Raw genomic sequence first — 19,461 nt, 5'->3', positions numbered from 1 at the left:
TATATGAGCTCCACTCAATTATATATTTATATTTTATTTCAATAATTTAATATTAACATCCTTAAAAAATAATTTATTACTTAATAATTTATTTTAATTACTTATAAATAAATAAAATTTATAGTTTATATATTAAAATATTAGTAGTGAGTTATTATATAATATATTTTTATTATAATTATAATTATATTTTTTATTTGTATATTTTATAATTTTAATTTACAAAACAACGACTATAACAGATATTTTATCTTTTTAAATTAATTTTAAATAATAATATCAAATAATTAAATTTTAAAATGTATTTCAATAAAGTATTATTAAAAATCCGTTTCGACAACATTTTTAAAAGTTATCCCTTAATCAAATTAAAAGGAAATTTCAAGTCCGTGAGCGTCTATAAAAGGGGCTCTGAAGGTTTATGTTTTCACATAGCAAAGAGAGCTTACGCAAAGGATAGTGGGTTACAGAGGCAGAGAAAAGATAGTCTTGAAAAAAATGGGAGGCTGGGCAATTGCAGTGCACGGTGGCACTGGAGCCGACCCAAATCTCCCCAAGGAAAGACAAGAGGAGGCTAAAAGACTCCTCAAACGTTGCCTTGATATTGGCATCTCTGTTCTCCGCTCTAACCTCCCCGCCATTGACGTCGTTGAACTCGTTGTATGTTCTCCTTGACTTTTACCCTGTAACGGTTAATATGTTTAATAATAGAGATTAGATAAGTTTAAAAATTAACATGGAAAAACATTCAGATTTCAGTTTTTGTTGCCTGGGAAATAAATTTTGGGTTTTGTTTTGGTGTAGGTGAGAGAATTGGAAAGCGATCCTTTGTTTAACTCCGGCCGTGGATATGCCCTTACAGAGAATGGAACGGTGGAAATGGAGGCCAGCATTATGGACGGCCCGAAGAGGCGATGCGGCGCCGTTTCCGGCTTAACAACAGTTAAGAACCCAATTTTCCTCGCCCGACTTGTCATGGAAAAATCACCACATTCGTATCTGGGCTTTTCGGGTGTAGAAGAGTTTGCCAAGAAACAGGTTCGTAGTTTGGTCCAAATCCCACGTTTTTAAATGCTTTGGAATCTTTGGTTCCGTTATCCACGTGTTGGTGTCCACACCTGACATGACAGAAGACAAGTTTGTGTCTTGTTAGATTAATGGGTTGGATTTGTTGCAGGGCGTGGAGATGCTGGACAATGAATACTTCATTACCGAAGATAATGTTGGGATACTTAAGTTGGCAAAAGAGGCGAACTCAATCCTGGTAAATATACGTTTAATATTCGCATTACTTACCTTGTATCTGTATGAAACGGCCGGCGAGATTAGTGCAGTGGGATAAAGGCTAACGTTTTCTACTTTTATCTACTCTATAGTTTGATTATCGGATCCCGACGATTGGAACCTGCAGTGCTGGTGCCGCCATGGACAGTCTTTTGTAGATGAACGGACTGTAAAGTCAAAGTGGGCGGCTGGCAAGGGAATTCAATGAGGCGGCAGACAAATGGGGCTGTTAATTTTGTCAAAGTTAGACAGCTCTTTTTTCTTGAATTTAAGCAATGATTAATTACATTTTAATTATGGCACTTTAGGGTATTTTTAAAGATAAGTCTCTAAGCTTCAATTATAAATACCCTAATTCATTTAGTTTCAAAATCATCTTAAAATCTCAAATCATTTCTTTCTCCCAATACTAGAGAGTTTTTTTGTGAGTAGTGAGTGTTTTGTAAACACCTGTAAATTTTCTCTCTTAGTAAAATATCTGCAGCAGTCCGGAGTTGTAGGCAAAATTGGCTGAACTTCGTTATCAATTTCGGGTATTATTTTTCTGCTTTTATTTCGCATTCTCACTAATCTGGATATAGGGAAATTACTTGTTCTCAGTTTATTTCTCAATAACTGGTAATCAGAGCTTTTGGTTGTGAATTTTGTCAATTTTTTGCGATGTTACTATTCATTAATATTCACATTAATAGTGAATTTTGTGAATAGTAAAATTTTGTCGGCGATACGAATTTGTCGACGGAGGTGTTCTAATACATGGTGGTTTGTAAGAATTGTCAGAAACGATCCAAACGAAGCCAGATTCGAGTGGGAGCGATGGCTGCAGATGAAAGGAAGGTGAAAATTGAAAAGTTCGATGGTGCGAACTTTGGCTTTTAGAAGATGTAGATTGAAGATTTTTTGTACCAGAAAAATCTATATCAACCTCTATCAGGAAAGCAACCAGAGGGCATGAAGAATGAAGACTGACTCTTCTCGACAGACAAGCCCTCGGAGTTATCCGACTGACGTTATCCAGTAATGTTGCTTTCAACATAGCAAAGGAAAAGACCACGGTGGGTCTTATGGCGGGTCTCTCCAGTATGTATGAGAAGCCATCGGCCTCAAACAAAGTGCACTTGATGAGGCGATTATTCAATTTGCGGATGACAAAAGGGGCATTGATGGCACAACACCTAAATGAACTCAACACAATCTCAACCCAGTTGAGTTCAGTGGAAATTGAATTCGATGATGAAGTTCAAGCTTTGATTCTCTTATAATCTCTACCAGACAATTGGAATGCTACTGTTACAAAAGTCATTAGCTCGTCGGGAAACAACAAATTAAAATTCGACGATGTTCGGGATCTAGTATTGAGCGAAGAAATTCGACGGAGAGAATCGAGTGAAGCATCAACCTCCTCAGCCTTGCACACGGAGTCTAGAGGGAGAACTTCATAAAGAAATTCAAATCGTGGCAGATCGAAATCCAGACGGGGAAAATCTAGAACATGAAAGAAATATTTTACCTGTTATAATTGTGGCAAGAATGATCACTTTAAAAGAGATTGCCGAGTACTGAAGAAAGATATCGGCGCACAAGAATCTGCAAACATGACAGAGGAGACAGGTGATGCCATGATTTTAAGCGAAAACAGTCTGATTGAATCATGGATCTTGGATTCAGGGGCATCTTTCCACTCCACCCCATGCTGAGAAATCATGGAGAACTATGTCAGTGGTGATTTTGGGAATGTTCATCTAGCTGATGATGAAACCTTAAAGATCGTCGGAAAAGGAGACATCCGACTAAAGTTGCCAAACCAGACCACCTGGACGCTGAAAGGAGTAAGACATATTCCTGGCCTCAAAAGAAATTTGATTTCTGTAGGACAACTTGATGGAGAAGGATATAACACAACCTTTTCAGGATGTGAATGGAAGATTACCAAAAGAGCACTCATTATTGCTCGTGGTAAGAAAATTGGTACTCTCTATGTAACCTCAAACTTAAAAAATATCATTGCTGCAACAGATGCTGATGGAAAATCAAAGGGTTGAATCTGCATGAGGCAGTGGATTATGTGATAAAACATAGGTTATATGAAGGCAAAGCGGGGCTCATTGCTGTGTCAAAGGACGGCGAAGTGGCTTGTGGGTTTAACACCACCGGGATGTTTAGGGGCTGTGCCACCGAGGATGGTTTCATGGAGGTTGGCGTGTGGTGAAGGTCCGAAGAGAGCTTTACTTTTCCGGTGGTTTTATCGGTAATGTCACTTGTAGTTCAGAGTATCGTGTGTAATTCAAATCCCACCAATAATAAATCAAGATCTTCCGTATCAATGAATCATTAAAAGCTTTGACGGTTGAGATTCCTTATCAATGGAATTAACATCTTGAAAGGGATCTTCTTCGGGACAACCAAATATGAAAAAATCAACCTTCAATATTCGCCATATTACCACATGTTTCTGTCCGCAGTGGCCTGGCCCCATTGAAAACAGCCACTAAGAAAACTCCAACTGCCTTCATGGGCAGAATCTTGTATGGATACTCCTACTCTTCAACATCAACCCTATCACTATAAGCTTCAGTATATGTTTTACATATCGAATCTTGTATTGGCAGCTTCTCAATGATCCCATTTCCCTTCCTTAGCTGGCTTGAATCCAACAAACATAACAGTGAAAAATTATGTTTTTAAATCAAAGATTCAAACATGTGATCCGAGTCCTAAGACGACAGCTACTAGGTGGCCCCCAAAACACGAGGTTGTTAAATTTATACACGACACGTGCTGCTTGTAAACACACTACTTTACAACTGGTGGGACTACGGATTTGATTAAATCAAGTTGTGGGAATATGCATGTATCTTGATAAAGTAGTAAAATCCAAGATGAACTTCAACATTGAGCATCCATACATAAACTATGGCATACATCATGCATAATACATGGAAAAAAGGTAGATTTTGAAAGGAGCAGCAACTGTTTCTGATTATTTGAAAATCCAAACCCATCAATGAGCACATAACAGGATGCCATCTATTTCCTCTGAAAATTTTGTATCAAATTTATATTTTTTTTGAAGTCTAAATCAATTTATAGAATTATCTGTAATAGGTTATATTGGAATAAATTAAAATTTTGAGTATCAACATGTATAACATTTTATTATCTTTTATACATTATATGGCTTCTGTGACAGACGAATTTAAATAATTTTAGGGATGAAATCCTGTGAAGTATCATATGACACATTTATTATTGGACGTACCTTATATATAGTTTATAAAGTAAATTTCGAGATGCGAGTTGTCTTACAACTTCCTGGAAAAAGGCCCCATTATCCATATATTTGAGTATGAAGCATCATAAATATCCAAGGAGTCAACTCTACCACTAAATATTGTTTTTTTGTTTTCTAATTCAAATAGTAGAGAATTTAACTTTGAGTGCAGCCAAAGTTCAGCAAAAGTTACTTTAGTTGTTTCTATAATTTTCCACCAAAACATGTAGGCTGCTGCGGCTGTTTGATTCCAAGGAGAAGACTGGAATCTTGGACCACAATTTATCCAGTTATGTCTTTTTCTTTTAAATTTACCTATTTTTCTAATCAAGATTCATGACAGAATCTTGCACCAAATCTAAGTCCCACCAATCAAACTGTTCCAAATTTTCAAAAGCTAAAATGCTTTTTCCTACGTCTTTTCTTCTCTTTTTATTTATTTTCACTTTTGTTTAATAATCCGAAGAAAGGTATTATAAAAATGACAATAGATAAAGTCATGTTTGGTTATACTGCTGATTTTAAATGGACCTACAATTTCAAATTTGTGAAATTATATATTCAAGATTCATACCAGATCCTTTCACCAACCCCCAATAATTTAATCATCTTTCCGTCTTCCAAGCGAACTCCCCCAACTTTAATTTGTGTTAGAATTTAACTTGAATTCAAATCTACACAAATTAATTGATATATAAATTAAATAGAGTAATAAATCTAATTCGATTAAAAGTAGAAAATCTTATTAAAATAGATTTCTACTCGATATAGTTTTCTTCTGTGATTTTTCCCAAAAAGTTTTTCATGTAAAATCTTGATATCTATTTTATTGGACGATCATTATGCATGTCGTTATCTTCAAATAAATTCATAGCAGAACATTCGTGTTGTTTGATTCAATCACGATAATGACATATTTGAAGTATGAATTTTTTTGTTGGATCACAACATAATATTAACACTATGAAAGGTAGAGATATGAAAACTTCTTAGAGCTCTCTTATTCTGATGAAAGTGCACATAAAAGCTGTCAAGTTTTATATTCTGCATGGTTCAACAACTATAGAAGATAAACTATTATTTTTTCCTTCATGGTAAAGCATGATTATATGTTGAACAAAACAATCGTGGGCATAATGGTTTTGGGAGCAAAAATAAATTGTTATATTCCGTGGGATAACATATTTGAATAGAAAAAGAGAGTTCAGTTTTGTGGGCATAACAGATTCGAGAAGAAGAAAATTCAGTTCCGTGAGCATAACGAAAAAAAATAGAATTGTCATTGATGATCAGGATGGTATTGTGCATGATATTGGTTGTAGTGAACAAGTTGTGAGTAAAATTAACACTTATGATTTCTTTACCGATGTGAAGGCTAAATTCAAGTTTGGACAAGCTTTGGATTCAGTTGGCAACCATTGTTGAACTCTAAGGGTTTCGTGGAAGAAGTGAATAACTTGTTTGTTGAAGTAAAGATTTGTTTTTGTTGAGTTTGAGTGTCTCATTGAATTTGTGTGTTTTGTCACGAAACCTTCGCACTTTTAGAATTTTCGTCAAGCTAGAGATTTGTTAGAGTTTGATTGGAATTCAAAGTATCAAAAAATTAATTAATATATTAATTTTGGAAAGTAATAAACGATTAAAAGTAAAACATATTTGTACTTTATATAGTTTCCGTAATCAAATATATATCCCTATAAATAGATACAAATGATTAAGGTTAGAGATTAAGTTGTTCATGATGACTTCTATTGTATTCTTCTTCTCTTAACATTAGTGAATTTTCTCCTCTTCTACTTGTATTTTTTTCCGAACGAATTTTTCACATAAAATCTTAATATCTATTTTATTGGACGATCATTATAAATGTTGTTATCTTCTAACAACAGTACTCTTTTAAGTTTCGTTGCTTATTTTCGTTTAATAATATACAAGTAAGTTTAATAATTCAATATTTTTGAAATAGTGTGGGGGCCATGTACAACTCTAGATAATTGTTCAAACTTTCAAGTTTTTAACAAATGAAAAGGGCGAAAATTCATTCACAATAATGTTCGAAATTCACGGTTTGTCCCTGCCGCGAACTATCAATAAGCTGAAGATTGATTCCAGCTTTCTGAATATTAGATTCTGAGTTCATATAAATATTTTATTTCTTTTCTTGCTTATCCTATCTATTAGTATGAATACAAAGAAGTGGTGGAGTACTTAGAACCTATCAGTATGTGAAGCAAAAGATGATCCATAAAACATGAAGAAATATGAAAAAAAAATAAGGAGGAAAAGTGGTTGGAGAATGGTTGGGGTTGAAGTGAAGGAAAGCGTCGGCTAACATATCTCTGAGTCTCACCTGTGCCGGAGTGGTGAGGTGAAGCCCGTCTGGTTCCAGAGGAAGTCCCTTGGCGTCCACGTTTTTCACATTCGGAAGCCCTATGTTTATTTGGGCCTCTCTCACTTCCTCTACTTACGCTCCCTGTCCTGATGCTATAACCACCTGTCAAACACATTCTCAACAGCTTTAAATAAAAATATTATTAATTCGATTTATATTATTAAAACATTTACAAATTTTTAATACATTTAAATTTATTTATTTTTAATTTACAGGTTAGAGTAATATTTAATTTAAACGTTATGATTTGTACCTTCAAGGAAGTTAATTGTTTTGAAATATGTTTAGTCATGTTTTTATTTTTAGTGTTTTTTAAAGAAAAATTCTATTTTGAGTAGATAATATATTAAATTTTATTCAGTTATTAATAAAATCATACATGGTGATTGAATTTTAAAAATATTGAATGAATCACTGTGTTTCTTTTGTTCGACAAAATAATTTATTAATAACCGTTAAGATCTAATGTGTGCTTGCTAAAAATTTCTTAATCTTAATTGGAGTAAAAGAGTACAACACAACTAGGATAATTGATTGTCCAGATTAATATGCTTATATAAAATTAATATGAAAAGGTTTAACTTAATAGAAATAGAAATCATAACAGATGATTAAATTAGATACTATTAACTATTAAAAAAATAAGGTTTAAAGGTCACTTTTGAACTTATAATAGACTCAATTTATCATTTTTGTCCCTATTATATTTTCGCATTGTGGACACTAATTTTCGTCCATTATATATATATATATATATATATATTACTTAAAATAATACATGTTTTCTTCTCTTTATAGGCCCAAATACAAATATCAAATGTGGCCCAGCAGAATACCCAAGACCAACTGCGACCCAGATCCATCTGGAATCCGATCCACTAGAGCAACCCGAGACTCGGTCCACTGGAGCAACCCGAATCGGTTAGGGTTTAGAAACCCTAACCCTATCTTTCATTCCAACCATTTCTCACGATCGCTGCAGCAGTCGCAGCACCACTCGGTCAGCCCCGAGTTTCCCTGTGTTTTCCTTGGCACCAACAACACCAACAAGCAACAAACACACTTTAAGTCCCATTAGGATTCTATCGAACTAAAAATAGCATTATTTAAGATTATAAATAAGCATGTAACTATATACGAAAAAAGAAGAAATTTCGAGAAAGAAATATTAAGAATCGGAGAAAAATTTTTGTAAACTTCGAAAGGAAATATCGAGAAAGAAGGTATTTTTCTTACCTTGTGCGCCGTATTTTTTGAATGTTCATATTTATTTGATTTCGATTCGAAAAAAAAACCAATCGACCGCTAATTGGGGGAGGGCGACCAAGAGCTTTTTCTCAGATCTAGCCTTCTCCGAGGTCATTTTGAGGAAATAAACCTTGTTTTTGAAAAGAGGGGGGCTTGATCTATCAGATGGTATAAAAAAAATCGGCTAGCGGTGGTCGACCGGCTTCTGGGTTTTCACAGTGAAGAACACCAAGAATGTTTCACAGAAAAATTTGGGGGCTCCTTTGATCCGATTTGGCTAAGGAGGGAAAAATGAAAAATTGTTTGTGTTTTTGGGTTTTCTACCCAGACCCGATGTGTAACACCCTTAACTCATATCCGACCCGAATACAAGTCTGAGGTGTCACATTGACTTTTCAAACTTTGACTCTTATTGAAAATCCCAGGAATTTTTAAAACTTTCATTAAAACGAAATACTTTAATTTACATAAGACCATAAAATACAAAATCGATCAGAGTATTCGTAATTAACACTTATTACATGCCAACACTCTATACATAACCAAATACATACTTTGTCAATTACTTCTGATCAGATCTCTTAGTAGTATTGTTGTCTGTGCTACTTCTATTTCCACTTTTCCTGATTCTTGGTACCTACGTGTAAATCACTTACACGCTAAGTCATAGACTTAGTGAGGCAATAAATGAATATGCAACAATAAACATATGAATGTTCATACTTACCATTGGATCATGACATCTCAAGATGCATGTATCTATCACACGATAACATATAATGCACATACGAAACTTACCTTCTTGTATCACTTTCACTGTAAATCGGTATTTCAATTGCATAGCCCATGTATATTATTGAGATTAGAGGTATGTGAGTGCATTGAGGTTGTGCACTAATGCTGTCACCACAGCTCGTATCTATTCCCTCATGGGGCATCGAACCTTAGTTCAGTATTCATCCCGTAGAACTCCTACATCCCTTAGGAATCCTACATCCCGAAGGACTATGTCCCGAAGGACTACGTCCCGAAGGACTACGTCCCGAAGGACTACGTCCCGAAGGACTACGTCCCGAAGGACTACGTCCCGAAGGACTATCATATCCTCGACTCTTGGCATGCCAATTACACCTATAATTCTCATATCGTATACTATGGGCATTATTCTTATATTTCATATGTTCATGTACTCATGTCCTTTCACTTGTGATCATGTAGCTCATGTCATTTCTTTTGTGATCATGTAGCTCATGTCACTTCATATCATGTTCTCATATCACAGGTCATATCACATATCATATCACATGAACATATATATCTTATGCATGTATCACAATAATTATCATGTATGCATGTTCACAACTACTGTATTATAAAAATCAACTTATGAATTAGACTTATCACAAGTCTTATTCCTTTATAATATACATATAGTATGCACTTACCTTAGCTTTGCTTTGATTCGATTCTAATCCTTTGATCATTCCGGAATAAGCTTACTTTTAGTATCTACATAATCGCACTTGGATCTATATCAGTATTATAACTAATATACTCTAATGATTCACTCTTTAGACTAAGAGAAAAGTCAATTTCATCTTTTAATGAAGGTATGCATCGATGCACTACTGATGCATCGGTGCATAAAAGGTATTCGATGTAGTATTATTACTGGGATGCATCGATGCACTACTTATGCATCGATACACCAATTGCATTCGATGTTTTACTATTAATGGGATGCATCGATGCACTACTTATGCATCGATGCACGAATTGCATTCGATGTCTTTATTTTAAAAGAGTGCATCGATGCACTACCAATGCATCGGTACACATTCAAACAATTTCTGGTTTTAACCTTGATGCATCGATGCACTATGAATGTGCATCGGTGCACTCTGCCCAGAACCTCTTTTTGAACCCGAAAATCCATTCATTTTGGATTAAATCCTTCATGTTTAATCCACTCTTTCACTCTTAACTCTAGTACACATCCTTAAACCAATTTATACTCATTTATTTCATCTTTAACCTTCAAATCCTATCCTTCATATGAAATTCAAGAATTACATCAATAATCCAACATGTTTGAATTCCACTTTTAACACTTCATATATCTTAACTAGATTGATGACAAGTCAAATTTAACTTTCACTTCTAGTTATAAACTCTATTCCAAGATTTCATTTAAGAACTTCAAATCTTAAATCTCTCCTAACTCAATCATCCTTTGATGTTAAGATAACTTAAGCTTTCCTTAAGCTTAGTTATCATCTAATAATCAAAACCCAATATAAAATTTAACAAGAAACTCAATAATCAAAAATCTTACCTTTGCTTTGGTTCACACGTACAAGAAAGAAAGAAGAAGAAGATAACTATGGAAGGCTTTGGTGTTCTCTTCTTTTCATCCCACTTGTACTCATATATATCATTATCCCTTCTTTAATTAATTTTCCTTACAAATGACTCTTTTGCCCTTTAATTCCTTCTTCCTTTCAATTCAATCCTACACAACCATTTACATATAAATCTTTATACTATTCATTCATTCTATTTTAATCACCAAAATCTGAAACTTTCCAATTTAGTCACTAACCCGGTATTGAGGATGTTACAACTCTCCCCCCTTAAGAAAATTCATCCTCGAATTTTCATTATGCAAAGAGATAGGGGTACTTAATCCTCATGTCCTCTTCACGTTCCCATGTTGCTTCCTCTACTTTGTGATTCCTCCACAAGACCTTAACCAATGGAATGGTCTTGTTCCTTAGTTGTTTAACTTCGTGAGCTAATATTTGAACAGGTTCTTCCTCATAAGTTAAATCTGGTCGGACTTCAATTTCTGCAGGAGTCCCAATGTGAGATGGATCAGATCTATATTTCCTAAGCATTGAGACATGAAAAACATTGTGTATCTTTTCCATTTTAGGTGGAAAAAATAACTGATATGCTACTGATCCTACCCTCTTAATAATCTCATAAGGTCCAATGAACCGAGGACTTAACTTTCCTTTACGTCCAAACCTCAATACTTTCTTCCACGGAGACACTTTCAAGAACACTTTATCTCAGACTTGAAATTCAATTTCTTTCCTTTTTAAATCAGCATACGATTTATGTCTATCAGCTGCAGCTTTCAGATTATTCTGAATTACTTGAACTTTCTCTTCTTTATTCTGAATCAACTCAGGACCAATAACTTCTCGATCCTTAAGTTCATACCAGTTCAAGGGCGTACGACATCTTCTTCCGTAAAGAGCTTCATAGGGAGCCATTTTGATGCTTGACTGATAACTATTGTTGTATGCAAATTCAGCAAGTGGTAAATACCTTTCCCACGATCCTTTGAATTCAATGACACAAGCTCTTAGCATATCCTCCAGAATTTGAATAGTTCGCTCGGATTGACCATCAGTTTGAGGATGAAACGATGTACTGAAGTTTAACCGAGTTCCCAGTGCTTCATGTAATGACTTCCAAAATCGTGATGTGAATCTAGGATCTCGATCAGAAATTATAGAAATAGGTACACCATGCAAACGTATAATCTCTCTAATATACAGTTCCGCATACTTATCCATAGAGAAATCAGTTCGTACCGGAATAAAATGGGTTGATTTAGTCAATCTATCTACAATCACCCAGATTGAATCCTTTTTGTTCGGAGTTAAAGACAACCCCGTGACAAAATCCATCGTTATGTTTTCCCATTTCCATTGAGGAATTGAAATCGGTTGTAACAATCCTGACGGAACTTGATGTTCAGCTTTGACTTGTTGACAAGTCAAACACTTTGATACAAATTCCGAAATATCTTTCTTCATTCCCGGCCACCAATATCGACTCTTAAGATCCATATACATTTTGTTCCCTCCCGGATGCATTGTCAATGGACTACAATGAGCTTCCGTTAACAAATCATTCTTTAATTCATCATCATCCGGAATTACTAATCTTTCTTGATAATACAAGTTCTCATCAGACTTAATCTCATAATTCGTACCCTCTCCATTCTTTATCTGTTGTATCCTCTTTAAACACTTTTCATCTCTAACTTGCAATTCTTTAATTCGATTTAGCCAAACGGGCTTGACTGTCAATTCTGCACAAATTGCACCATCTTCTCTTAACGATAATCTAGCATCAAGAGTTCGCAAAGTTGCAAACGTCTTTCAACTCAAGGCATCAGCTACCACATTTGCCTTTCCATGATGGAAATCAATCACCACATCATAATCCTTGAGAAATTCCACCCATCTTCTTTGTCTTAAATTCAACTCTTTCTGATTCATCAAGTATTTTAAGCTCTTGTGATCCGTATACAAGTAGCACTTTTCACCATACAAGTAGTGACGCCAGATCTTTAAAGCGAACACTACTGCAGCCATCTCTAGATCGTGTGTTGGATAATTCTTCTCATGCAGCTTTAGTTGTCTCGAAGCATAGGCTACCACTTTGCCTTCTTGCATTAATACGCATCCCAAACCACTATGAGACGCATCACTATACACTATAAAGTTCTTTCCATACTCGGGTTGAACTAACACTGGAGCTTCTGTAAGAATCTTCTTTAACTTTTCAAAACTCTCTTGACATTCTTGAGTCCAAACAAATTTTATTTCCTTTTTCAACAGTTTAGTCAGGTGTAATGCTATAATCAAAAAGTTTTTAACAAACCTTCGATAATAACCAGCTAACCCCAGAAAACTTCTAACTTCCGATACATTCTTTGGAACTTTCCACTCCAGAATAGCTTTAATCTTTTGGGGATCCACTCGAACTCCTTCTACAGAAATTACATGTCCAAGGAATGCTACTTCATTCAACCAGAATTCACATTTAGAAAATTTAGCATAAAACTTCTTGTCTTGTAAAATCTGTAAAACAATCTGTAAGTGTGAACTATGCTCTTCTTCTGACTTTGAATATATTAAAATATCATCAATAAACACCACAACAAACTGATCCAAATATGGTTGGAAAATTCTGTTCATTAAATCCATAAAAGCAATTGGTGCATTCGTAACTCCAAACGGCATCACGATAAATTCATAATGACCATATCTTGTTCTAAACGTCATTTTCGAAATGTCTTTTTCTTGAATCTTTAATTGATGATAACCCAAACGTAGATCAATTTTTGAGAACACTGAAGCTTCCTTTAATTGATCAAATAAATCGTCGATTCGGGGAAGTGGATACTTGTTCTTGATGGTGACTTTATTGAGTTGTCTGTAATCGATACAAAGACGCATTAATCCATCTTTCTTCTTAACAAATAGAACTGGAGCTCTCCAAGGTGATACACTTGGTCTAATAAACCCTTTGTCCAATAACTCCTTTAATTGAATCTTTAATTCTTGTAATTCCTTTGGAGCCATTCTGTATGGTGCCATTGCAATGGGCGTTGTTCCTAGTATTATCTCAATCTGGAATTCTACCTCTCTGTCAGGAGGTAAACCTGGCAACTCTACAGGAAATACATCGAGAAACTCTCTGACTATAGGAATCTCTTCAATCCTTTTCTCCTTGGTTCTAACATCCAGTACATTAGCAATAAACCCTTGACATCCCTGTAGCAGTAACTTTTTTGCAGTCATCACTGAAATCACATTTGTTAATGGATTCCATCTTTCACTAAATACAATAACTTCTATTCCTTCAGAACTTCTCAACGTCACTCTTTTCAATCTACAATCGACATTAGCGTAATAACGATATAACCAATCCATCCCCAGTATCACTTCGAATTCGTAAAAAGGTAATTCCATCAGATTAACAGGAAATTCAATTCCCTGAATCCGTATGGGACACCCTCGGCTCACTATATTTACCCGAGCACTGTGCCCTAGTGGATTCGTCACTATTACTTCATTACTAGTAGTTTCTAAAGGAATGTTCAATTCTCTTACTAACGTACTAGTAATATATGAATATGTAGACCCTGGATCAATCAATACAATAACACCTTTGTCAAACAATATAAAGGTACCGGTTATAATATCTGGATCATCACAATCCTCATTGGTCTTGAGGTTGTACACTCGAGCAGTGGAGTGTATCTATTGTTGAGCAGAGGACTCTGACTGACCTCTTCCTCTGCCTCTACCTCTTGATTCTGATCTAACCTGGGGTCGAACACTAGTATCTTTGCCCCTTTTTGATGGTGCGAAACTCGAATAAGCACCCGATCTTTTAACTGTCTGAGCTCTCGAATTTTCAAATCTCTCGTTCTGAGCTCTTTCCAGAGCCTTGGCACGGTTAACTACTTCTTGAAATGATGATAAATTCAAGACAATCAATATTTCCTTTAACCGATGACGTAAACCCTCTACGAACCACTCACAAGCATCCTTTTTAGTAGGAACTAGCTCGGCAGCAAATCGGCTCAACTTATTGAATTCACACTCATACTCATATACAGTATGATTTCATTGCTTCAGATTCATGAACTCTTGCTTCATTTGACGAACAAATTGATCTCCGATGTATTTATGCTTGAATTCTTCTAAAAATAAAGACCAAGTTACTTGGGCGTTAGACATCCTCAATGTAATATTGGTCCACCAGATCCTTGCTTGTCCTCTCAACAAGGAAATTACTCCATCCAGCTTCTCAGCATCGGAACAATGAAGTCCCGTAAGCATGACTTTCATGTCATTAAGCCAAAGGTCCGCAGTAACAGGACCTTCATTGGCTTCCCCTTTAAACTCTGGAGCTCCCAATCCCTTCAATTCTTTCGCAATATTCATTTTTGGAGTTGAAGTAACAGGAGGTTGGAAACGCGTCAATACCACGTCTAACGTTCTAAAGAATATATCTTGATCATTGATAGGCATTCCAGAGGATGTCTGTTCTTCACTCTGCCTGGCCAGGGCAGGTGAATTACTGCTTTCAGCGGGTCTATCGTCTCCCGCTTCATTTCTAGATCTACTTTGTCCGTACATCTATAAAAATACAACCATATAGTTCTATTAGCAAAACAACATACTTACTATTCCATCATATCAGAAGTTTTCACTATTTTGTTGGCATGTATACCTTATAAGACACTCTAGAATTCGGTTTATGCCGAGAATTGACTAAACCGTAGCTCTGATACCATTAAATGTAACACCCTTAACTCATATCTGACCCGAATACAAGTCTGAGGTGTCACATTGACTTTTCAAACTTTGACTCTTATTGAAAATCCCGGGAATTTTTAAAACATTCATTAAAACGAAATACTTTAATTTACATAAGACCATAAAATATAAAATCGATCAGAGTATTCGTAATTAACACTTATTACATGCCAACACTCTATACAAAACCATATACATACTTTGTCAATTACTTCTGATCTGATCTCTTAGTAGTATTGATGTCCGTGCTACTTCTATTTCCATTTTTCCTGATTCTTGGTACCTACGTGTAAATCACTTACACGCTAAGTCATAGACTTAGTAAGGCAATAAATGAATATGCAACAATAAACTTATGAATGTTCATACTTACCATTGGATCATGACATCTCAAGATGCATGTATCTATCACACGATAACAATAATGCACATACGAAACTTACATTCTTGTATCACTTTCACTGTAAATCAGTATTTCAATTGCATAGCCCATGTATATTATTGAGATTAGAGGTATGTGAGTGCATTGAGGTTGTGCACTAATGCTGTCACCACAGCTCATATCTATTCCCTCATGGGGCACCGAACCTTAGTTCAGTATTCGTCCCGTAGGACTCCTACATCCCGAAGGACTACATCCCGAAGGACTACGTCCCGAAGGACTACGTCCCGAAGGACTATCATACCCTCGACTCTTGGCATGCCAATTACACCTATAATTCTCATATCGTATACTATGGGCATTATTCTTATATTTCATATGTTCATGTACTCATGTCCGTTCACTTGTGATCATGTAGCTCATGTCATTTCTTTTGTGATCATGTAGCTCATGTCACTTCATATCATGTTCTCATATCACAGGTCATATCACATATCATATCACATGAACATATATATGTTATGCATGTATCACAATAATTATTATGTATGCATGTTCACAACTATTGTATTATAAAAATCAACATATGGATTAGACTTATCACAAGTCTTATTCTATTATAATATACATATAGTATGCACTTACCTTAGCTTTGCTTTGATTCGATTCTAATCCTTTGATCGTTCCGGAATAAGCTTACTTTTAGTATCTACATAATCGCACATGGATCTATATCAGTATTATAACTAATATACTCTAATGATTCACTTTTTAGACTAAGAGAAAAGTCAATTTCATCTTTTAATGAAGGTATGCATCGATGCACTACTGATGCATCGGTGCATAAAAGGTATTCGATGTAGTATTATTGCTGGGATGCATCGATGCACTACTTATGCATCGATACACCAATTGCATTCGATGTTTTACTATTAATGGGATGCATCGATGCACTACTTATGCATCGATGCACGAATTGCATTCGATGTTTTTATTTTAAAAGAGTACATCGATGCACTACCAATGCATCGGTGCACATTCAAACAATTTCTGGGTTTTAACCTTGATGCATCGATGCACTATGAATGTGCATCGGTGCACTCTGCCCAGAACCTCTTTTTGAACCCGAAAATCCATTCATTTTGAATTAAATCCTTCATGTTTAATCCCCTCTTTCACTCTTAACTCTAGTACACATCGTTAAACCAATTTATACTCATTTATTTCATCTTTAACCTTCAAATCCTACCCTTCATATGAAATTCAAGAATTACATCAATAATCCAACATGTTTGAATTCCACTTTTAACACTTCATATATCTTAACTAGATTGATGACAAGTCAAATTTAACTTTCACTTCTAGTTATGAACTCTATTCCAAGATTTCATTTAAGAACTTCAAATCTTAAATCTCTCTTAACTCAATCATCCTTTGATGTTAAGATAACTTAAGCTTTCCTTAAGCTTAGTTATCATCTAATAATCAAAACCCAATATAAAAGTTAACAAGAAACTCAATAATCAGAAACCTTACCTTTGCTTTGGTTCACACGTACAAGGAAGAAAGAATAAGAAGATAACTATGGAAGGCTTTGGTGTTCTCTTCTTTTCATCCCACTTGTACTCATATATATCCTTATCCCTTCTTTAATTAATTTTCCTTGCAAATGACTCTTTTGCCCTTCAATTCCTTCTTCCTTTCAATTCAATCCTACACAATCATTTACATATAAATCTTTATACTATTCATTCATTCTATTTTAATCACCTAAATCTGAAACTTTCCAATTTAGTCACTAACCCGATATTGAGGATGTTACACGATGACCCGAGCTGATCCCCTAGGGGATCAGCGTGTTTTCAAATAAAAAGGGGTAATTCCCTTGTTAGTACCTCGATCATTTTAAATATCTATTTTGGCCCCTTTAATTTAATATTACCCCGATTTTCCTTTTAAATTTACCCCCACTTTTCTTTTCTTTTAATTTAATCCTTTTTTATTCAATTCATATTTTAATCAATTTTTTATTTAATACTATATTATATTTATATTTATTTATTATTTTCATTGTTTTATTATATTTTTCCTTATTCTTTTCTTTTATGTCCCTATTATTATTATATATTTAATTTTATTTATTTTTTATTTATTTATTTTCCCCTTATTATTATTATTATTACTATTATTATTATTATTTTTCTTCTCATTTATTTTATTTTTTATTTTGTTTTAGCTTTAGTTTTTTCCCTTTTTCCTTATTATTATTATTATTCATTTATTTTTTCCTTTTCTTTATCTGTTTTTATTTATTATTATTATATATATATATATTTATTTTATTTTTTTACTATTTTTCTTTTTGTTTTTATTTGTTGTGTGTTTTAATATGAGCACTTTATTTTTATTTCCTTTAATTCCTCAACATGCATATGGTTACTTAATTCGATTCAACATTTTTTTCTTTTTTAATCTAACACTTTTCTTGACTTCTTAAGGGTACACTTTTAAATCAATCGGAGGTAAGTAATTTGGATCAAAATTTTACCTTTTAATCTAACTTGCAGTTTTCTTAATTAAAAACAACTGGAAATTAATTAGTACCGAAAGGGCAGTTCAAGGGTGCTAATCATTCCTTGATTGTAACTGACTATCGAATTCGACATATCTTTGGTAAGATGCTGATCATGTAAGAAATCTAGGTATCCAATCAACCCATTTTGTTCTTAAAATAAATTATTGGTGGGGACTCTAACGTTTTTTTTCAAGTCGAAGCCCAATTCTGAGCCCACCCAAAAGACGGTTCCGACAGCTTGGCGACTCCGATGGGGACAGGTAAGTGAGTCAGGCTAAAGGTTAATTTTCAGTTGTCTTTTTAAATGAAAAGGGTAAGTTTAAATTTTAAGGTAACTTTTTCGATCTTTATTGCTTACTTTTGATTATTTTTCAAATAAATAGGTATACTAATGTTTTCTTTCAATTATTTCAGATTTTTGAAACAATTTCATCTCTGCCTCTATACCCAATCTCCAAACCCTTTTAAGTAGGGGTAAAAGTGACGCCTTCGTGGGAATTTATTCTCCGTATAGGCCTAGCAAGTAACCTTCGAGATTTATATACCTTATGTCTTAGTGTGAATTTATTCTCCATATGGGCATAAGGGAATGTATCCTCTCGAGTTTAACTTAGTCCACGTAAGCTTGTAATGGGCTTAGGACTAAGGGTTTGGCAAGCCCAAGGGGGCACCAGCAAGGAGAACTCGAGTACCTTCTGTAGAACATAAACTAGGAGACTACAGGGAATTAGAGCTCACCCCAAAACCTTATTTCAAATCCTAGACTGCTTTGAGATTGTTTCCTGCTTTATTTTTTGTTCAAAGCATGTGAACTAGAAATCTATGTGGTTAGGACTTGTTCAAAATCAACTTGCGGGATAGAGATCATGTTCGGGTAGGAACAATAAGCATGTGGGGTATCATGTGGAGTAGATATCATGTGGAGTTGGACTTTTTTATTTTCATTATTGTTTTGATTTACCTCACTAACTCTTTTAATTTTCATTATTTACATCATTCAAAAAAGATGTTGATCCACCAAAAATATGTTCGTTAAACATAAATAATTTGTATTAATGAATAAAGGGGTTATAATACGAGAGGTGAAAACGTAGAGGTCCGGCTATGGTCAGGGAGACAATCTACAAGACAATTCAACCAAGAAGACGTGGTACTCGCAATCGAAGAATATGTCAC

The 19,461-nt window shown here is 34.7% G+C and overlaps 1 protein-coding gene and 1 pseudogene across 2 annotated transcripts; one reads left to right on the top strand and one right to left on the bottom strand.

The window, feature by feature from the left end:
• Positions 1-460: 460 nt before the first annotated feature.
• LOC120176814 (probable isoaspartyl peptidase/L-asparaginase 2) lies at positions 461-1,590 on the top strand. Of its 2 annotated transcripts, XM_039183142.1 has the most exons (4): positions 462-660; positions 805-1,038; positions 1,178-1,264; positions 1,377-1,590. In XM_039183142.1, exons 1-4 carry the CDS (start codon positions 499-501, stop codon positions 1,440-1,442), a joined length of 549 nt encoding a protein of 182 aa, XP_039039073.1. In that variant the 5' UTR covers positions 462-498; the 3' UTR covers positions 1,443-1,590. The 2 variants fall into 2 exon arrangements, with proteins under 2 accessions (XP_039039072.1, XP_039039073.1); XM_039183141.1 differs by having other exon boundaries at positions 461-660; positions 1,178-1,441.
• A 5,181-nt stretch (positions 1,591-6,771) lies between these two features.
• The window catches only part of LOC120176813, a 30,438-nt pseudogene continuing 17,748 nt past the window's right edge, over positions 6,772-19,461 (bottom strand).

The sequence above is a fragment of the Hibiscus syriacus genome, unplaced genomic scaffold (genome assembly GCF_006381635.1).
Source record: "Hibiscus syriacus cultivar Baekdansim isolate YM2019G1 unplaced genomic scaffold, ASM638163v2 tig00112255_pilon, whole genome shotgun sequence".
In the NCBI taxonomy this organism is placed as follows: Eukaryota; Viridiplantae; Streptophyta; class Magnoliopsida; order Malvales; family Malvaceae; genus Hibiscus; species Hibiscus syriacus.
This window is presented reverse-complemented; position numbering and strand designations above follow the sequence as displayed.

What these genes read in the sequence shown, in the direction of transcription:
- LOC120176814 (XM_039183141.1), top strand. Translation starts at nt 499, where the DNA reads ATGGGAGGCTGGGCAATTGCAGTGCACGGTGGCACTGGAGCCGACCCA. An exon ending in TTGACGTCGTTGAACTCGTT is followed by an intron (nt 661 to 804) that starts GTATGTTCTCCT and finishes GTTTTGGTGTAG; the next exon opens with GTGAGAGAATTGGAAAGCGA. An exon ending in AAGAGTTTGCCAAGAAACAG is followed by an intron (nt 1,039 to 1,177) that starts GTTCGTAGTTTG and finishes GATTTGTTGCAG; the next exon opens with GGCGTGGAGATGCTGGACAA.